The sequence below is a fragment of the Pinus tabuliformis genome, chromosome X (genome assembly GCF_031772625.1).
Source record: "Pinus tabuliformis cultivar Carrire ecotype Pingquan chromosome X, CPIR1, whole genome shotgun sequence".
Lineage (NCBI taxonomy): Eukaryota > Viridiplantae > Streptophyta > Pinopsida > Pinales > Pinaceae > Pinus > Pinus tabuliformis.
Window position 1 is genome coordinate 1,482,890,277 of NC_142308.1, and position 7,079 is coordinate 1,482,897,355.

At 33.5% G+C, this 7,079-nt stretch overlaps 1 protein-coding gene across 1 annotated transcript; it reads left to right on the forward strand.

The window, feature by feature from the left end:
- Positions 1–3,840: 3,840 nt before the first annotated feature.
- Positions 3,841–4,850, forward strand: LOC149145618 (uncharacterized). Its single transcript, XM_089449058.1, has one exon. It carries the CDS (start codon positions 3,869–3,871, stop codon positions 4,706–4,708), a length of 840 nt encoding a protein of 279 aa, XP_089305184.1. The 5' UTR covers positions 3,841–3,868; the 3' UTR covers positions 4,709–4,850.
- Positions 4,851–7,079: the final 2,229 nt, after the last annotated feature.

Consider the following 7,079-nt stretch of genomic DNA (forward strand, 5'->3'; position numbering starts at 1 on the left):
GAGAGGGAAATGGGCCTTCCACAAGTACAACTGAAACACGAACAAGGTGTAAAATGACCCATGGGAACCTGAAATGATAATGAAAACTCTCTGAATAATGGTACACTCAGCTGAATGGTGACATGACCGACATTTGGACAACTATGAAAGGAGTGAAAACAAACCCTAGACCTAATACCTAGTGACCAAATTTTACTTGAAGACTCAATGAAATGACAAAATTTGACTTTGACATCCTAAAACCACTTTGTAAGAGCATATTTGATCACTGATGGAAGGCTTCAAAGGCTGAAACTAACAATTCAAAGGCAAAGTAAAAGGACAACTAGCATAGAAAACAACCAAAGAGAGAAAGTAGCATAATATCAAAGAAAATCCAATAGCAAATGATAAAAGAGGGACAACTTGCATAAGTTACATATTTGTCTCTATCTTCTTGCATGAAGATATTTCCGTTTCCTTGAATAATTCCTAAAACAGTTTAGGATATTTTGTAATAATTCGAAGTATAAAGTGTGGATTTTTGAACATTTCTATAGTTATTATTGATCTGAAAACCTAAGGGTTTATTGTAACATTTTCAAGTCATCAGACTGGACTGAGTAATAAAGGCTTTGCATTACAGGATTCATGTGTTGGGCCACTTGAGTGAAGTATCTTTCATTGTTAAATTGTTATTTTCTCAAGTATTTCACATACATACATGTTTTCCAAATTTAAATGAAATAACTAGAATATTAGTACAGAATTTGTTTGAGTACACTCTGTCTTGAACAATTATTCATTTTGATGTTTTCTTATGATATCTGGAGTAGGGAATTCTTCATTGCTCCCTAGTTTCAGTTGACCTCTTTCATTTCCCTCATTATCCAGTTTGAGGAATCCTTAACTGCTCCTTGACCCCAACTGAAAAACCACTTCACCATCTAGCCTTAAAGATCTGAATTTACTCATCTACCTTGCCTTGTGAACACTATCTTTAGAACTTGATCCAATCTTGTTTTCTTGACATTTGGACTCCATGGCCCAGTGGTAAAAAGACACTTATCTATCCATCTAAATAAGTGATTCCACCACCAAATCAAATCAAAAACCAATTAAGCTTAAATAAATAGACTAAAATCAATTAACTCAACAAAGTTAAATCATTAAGAGAGAGCCCTCTTTGAGCATTAGGAAGGTTAGATCCTAATCTCAAAAGTAGGTTTGTGGTTACCTCTATCATTTCTTTAAACACAACATGACAACCCTAGGGAAATTTTAGAGTGATAACAAAATCCAAACATGTGAATTTTTCATGATGAGTGCAATAGATATCTTCAAAATGAAACTTAGTGGTCCTCCTCTTCAGTTATGACAGTGAAACACATTGATGAAACAAGGTTACTAGTGGTCAAATTGAGGTGTGACCAAACACAACAGAGATAAGAAAACTTTGTAGCGTATTACAAAATTAAAGGATCAAAAATAAGTATCAATAGGTTCCTCTTTCATGCAGTCACTCACCTTCCAAGTTTAGGCATCCCTCTTCTTTGCTTCCTAGCCCATTGGGAGATCCATTCCTTGGCAAGGCTTCCTCGCACAGGAAGAGTCCTTGTAGCCAAGGCATCTCTCTGCCTTGCTTTAATAATACAACATTTTTTCAATAACATAAATCATGACGATCAATGCAAATCACAAGCTTCTAGTGTTACCATAATGGCTTAGTTTCTAAAGTATTTAGCTCCATTATGCAATTGTTGTGTATTATGATATTCTTTCTAATATTGCTTGCTTCATGGTCAACATCATATATTTATGTTGCACAGTTCAATAGTCCACCTATATCAAAACACATGATTCTTATGAGATCAATCATAAAATATATAAAACATATTAAATCATAACTTGAATAGAAATCTATTTAAAGTGATAATTGACACTTATCTATGTGTCTTTCTTCTTGCTCCCGCACTGAGTGGTTTATTAGTCGAAGCAAACACTCAGTGTTGTATATGCTCCACGCAATCTTTAGCCAACTCCATCTTCAAATCTGGCTCATTGAGTATTTTCTCCACTATGGAAAGCACTAAGTGGCAGATATATTGCTCCACGTAATCTTTTCATGCAAGTCCATGCTTAACCATAACAATAAAAACATGCAAAACATTCCCTTTACACCTCATCAATTAGTCCACCATAACAATAAAAACATGCAAAACATTCCCTTTACACCTCATCAATTAGTCCACAACAAGCTCAATCCCTTGATTTTTGGAGTTGAGAGTCTCCATCACCAACATATGCACAAAATTTTAGCCAAAGTCTTTCTTGGGGTTTATAGCAACCTCAAAATTTCACCACCGTCAGTTGCCCAATTGGTCAACTCTTCTCGGTGAGTTAATTAGTTTATCTTAAGAAGTTGATCTTCCCCTAGGTTAAACCACCATTCAACACCAACAAGTTTTGTTTACATACAGTCCTATAGTTCAACCCCTTTAAACACAACTTCAAGAGACATAAGTTAAAGATTCAAAGTAAAATTACATCTTAGCATACAATGCTTAAAACAAACCCAAAGGGTTAGCTCAATTGATAGACACTCTTATACAAAAATTCAAAAAGATCATATGACCAAATCTTATTGAGTCCTTTACTATTACTAATCGATATTTTAACTAACAGATACTACCATACTCCATCTAAAAACTTAAGGAAGAAGAGAGAAAATTTGGGAAACTTAATGGGTACTAACATCTTTAATTGGAACATTATTAAAAAGGTTATATTACTTTGGAGGTTAAAAAATTAAAATTAAAATATATAATAATAAATTGCCTAAAATATATTCATCAATTAGTGCTCCGTTAGAAGTCAACAAGTTCCCTTATGTATCTTCCTATCTAGTTGATCAATGGAAAAATAATGGAAAAATAAGACAACATTTTAGATGGAGTTAGATTAATAATATGCAATCTCACCTTCCTCCAAAGCTCTTTATGTGACCACATATCATGATACTTATGTCAATGGAGGTGCCCATCAGGATAGTGACTCTCCTAACATAATGATTAATTAGTTGCAAAATAAATATATATTTATACCCAAGCTCTCGATGCTCCACTTGTCTTCATTTATTTGCATAAATATCATAATGAATAACAGATAAGACCATGAACAATCTTTGCATAAGAATAGTATATCCCTCGATAGATGCCAAAAACATAGAATTAAAAAAAATATGGTGTTTTTACAATTCGAACTGTCTATTAAATAACCTTTTTTTATTTATGTATTTATATAAGATAAATAGGAAATGTTTTGCACTATTATTCTTGTGGCACTTGTAAGGTGGACGACCCCTTAACATTTTATGGTGGGGTCCACCCTCATTAAGGAATGCATTGAGGATTTTATCATGACATTTATGTACAAGATTCCAAATTAATATTTATAAATACAGAAGAAGACAAATATTGTCTGTCAACACTAATTTCCAAGTCTAATATTTTTTAAAGCATTCTTATTCCTTATAAAATATCCTAATAAATTAAATATTATTTATGAACACAGTTAAAATGATTTCAAAAGCCCATAATTTTGTATGCATTATTTTAATCAATAAAATATTTAAGAAAGATCCAGTTCATTGAAATTCAGAACCAATTCACCAGTGTGAAAGGGGACTTTGACTTAGTGGATCCTATTAAAATATGTTTGACAAATTTGAGTAAAAGAGCATTCAACTTCAAGAGGCCCGCCAACTTTCCGTCAAACTGACCACTTTGCCAAATATGGGCGCAAATTATTTCATTTTACGCAACCGAGCAATCAATGTAGTGCAGCGCAGCAACTTCTGTCAAGTTCCTCCAACTGTTTTTGATGACAGATGGCCTGCGCTCCAGCTGTTAGTGATTCTGCTGCAGAAAACGCGTCGCCTCCATTTCATCTTTTGCTCCGAGTAAATAACCCCACCAGAATGATTAGGCTGGACATGAAGAAGCTCGCAGCTCCATATAATCCCATCGCCTGTCCTTGCTCTGCCCTGATTATCACCATGGATGGTACTGGTAGGAACTTCGACGATGGCGCGGACGGGATTCGAAACCGCGACGCTCGGCCTCGAACGTACCGAGGCGTTCGCCGCCGGAGCTGGGGGAAGTGGGTGTCCGAGATTCGCGAGCCTGGGAAGAGAAAGCGCATATGGTTGGGATCCTTCGAAACGGCAGAGATGGCGGCTCGAGCTTACGACGTGGCTGCGCTCAGCCTGAAGGGAAGATCTGCTTTGCCCAATTTCCCGGATTCCGTCCACACGCTGCCGCGCCCCTCTTCTCTGAATCCCAGAGATATCCAGCTGGCGGCTGCCCAGGCAGCCGCCGAATTAACGCAGCCGATGGTCTCTACCGATATTTCATCCTGGCAACCGCAAGATCAAAATTTATACAATTCTAATAATAATGTGAACAATGATTCAGTTTCTGCGTCTGCTTCTGTTCATGATAATCATGAACTCTCCAGTGTTTCTATGACGTCTCGCGATCGATTCTCGCTGGACGAAGAATTATTGGCCTTGCATTCTCCCAACTGGGTAATGGATATGGGGTGCGCTGGTTCTGATTTCCTTGTGTCGCCCCTTGCCAACTGCTTCAACGAGACTGATGAATATAATTATGTACATGAACTCAATGGCCTGGACCAAGAGATTTTACCTTCGAGCATTTTTTTCTGATTGTCTCTGTTAACATTTCTCATAAATACGATAGGTATAGCAGGAATGGCACACAGTGATATTCTAGTTATTTTGAGATTTGTTTGTAATATTAATATCGGTATATATCTATTTTAAATATAAATTTATCTATTTTAAATAAGGATGTAGTATGAGGATTTAATTTTTAATGTATAATTTTTTTGTATGAGTAATAATTTTTTTGGGTAGGTAAGTATTCACTGGAATTTGAACCAGTGATTTATCGTAAAAAGTGTTTTAATTGTTTATCGTCAGTCGAAGCGCCGTGCACATATGAACAAAATTTCAACTTTAATGATGTACAAATAACATTTATAAACAAAATTTCAATAAACAGACAACATTATATATCATACTGAGCTGTAAAATAAACCTCTGAATAATTTGTTTTCTTTGTCTATTCGGTGTTTTCGCCATGACTGTATATCCATGATACATGTCAATGAGAGAATGGTCTGTTAACTATACCGTTATTATCCCACCGTTCCATATTAATGGTAATATTTGTTTATTTATTTATTTTAATATTAAAAAAATTGAAGTTAATGAGTAATAAAACGTTGAGCATGTGATCTAAACTATAACTTAGTCAAAAGGTCAAAAACACACTTCATCTAATTATTGGTTTAATTACAATATTAACCCAGTGGAAGAGTATGGGTTTAATTACAATATTAACCCAGTCGAATTACAATATTAACCATGATGGATGTATTTAAGCACGTGTTACTTAAAACTTTAATAGTAATAATAATTTAATTTAAATAATAATATCTATTTGAAGTAAAATATAATGTGTTTGTCCATGGCTATTTTTCTTCGTGGTTTCTCTTCGGTCTGTCTTCATCGGAAGTGATATACTCCGAGGTTGACGATGAAGAGGTCGGGGTGTTTAGTTTGACTTTTTGGGATTGTTTGTCTTGCCTTACTAATTTATGTTTTTGGATAGTGGAAATTTGGATTTGGGGTTTTTTATTAAATGAGAAGGAAGCTTTCATTACTTTTATGTAAAGGGATCTTTGTAGTTGAGTTTTATAATATTGAATAGGGATTTAATCTTTGAGTTAGGGCTATGGTTTTGGGCTGAGATCTTTGTTTTCTTTTTTCAATATTTTAATAAAGGTTCTGTCACTGCATTTGTGGGGTTTGTTTTTTTTAAGGTTATTTGGTTTGGTTTAACGAAGTTTTATTTTTGTTTCTCTTAAATTCAAGAAGGAAGTATTGTAATTATGTCATAATTTATGTGGAAATAGAATTTAACTTACGATTTTTAACATTGGAAAAAATTTGACTAATCATTTAGGCTTTGAGCTTGTTTCCTTGTGACGTAGGGTTTGTTTTGAAATGAGGCATTTAGTTCTTCAATGTCTAAATGAGTTAAAGACACATAAAATGAAGCAAGAAAAATTAACCTGGTGGGTTATTACTAATTAGTTTTGCCACACAAATCTCCACCTACTCCCCTACCTCAAGTGAGTTCAATTTCTCAAGAAAAACAATAAGTTCAAGTTTCTCAAAGCCCAATGAAAGAAGATCCGATTCAAGCGGACTTGGGATATGAATCCCATGACAAGTTTAGGCCCATGGCAACGAAAAATGGATAGATCAATTTGATGAAGCCAAATCTAAATTAATCAAAATAATTCGATGAAGTCAATGAAGTCATAGTTGGAAACCATGTGTTACTTTTGTTTACTATTATATAATTAATTTGTGAGAATATATTCATGTCAAAATTGTTGGAATGTAGTTCTTGTGAGTTGTTGGCAAAATAAGTCAATTGCATTCTACCTGGATTATTAACAATTTAAATATACTTACCTTAGTGGAGTGCTTATCACCACCATTATGTGAAGCCTAGTATAATCTAGCATTATGTGAAGCCTAGTCTAATATAGACACTCTTGGGAAGTTTAATTCCCCATAGTGGCTTCCATTCTCAACCCCTCCCATAAGATTTAATAAAATGTAAAATTGACACTGAATATTTTATTTAAAATGTATATTAAAATATGTTATTTAATTACAATTATTAAAATAATTTTATTATTATTGTTGTTGTTGTTGTTTTTAAATGCTACTAGCTGATTATTAGGCATTAAAAGAATTACACATCTTTTTTTGAGAAGTAAAAAAGGGACCAAATAATTTTAACTTATTATTATATTAGCATGAATTATTATTATATTAGATTCCCCATCTATATATGATTGTTTTTTCCCTTTTCCATCTTTTTATTTTATTTTATTTTATAGCTATTTTCCATCCTTTATTCATTAATATTTTTCATAAATTTTTCTATAATATAATATAAATTGTTTATTTATTTATATGATATATATATATATAT

What these genes read in the sequence shown, in the direction of transcription:
- LOC149145618 (XM_089449058.1), top strand. Translation starts at nt 3,869, where the DNA reads ATGGCCTGCGCTCCAGCTGTTAGTGATTCTGCTGCAGAAAACGCGTCG.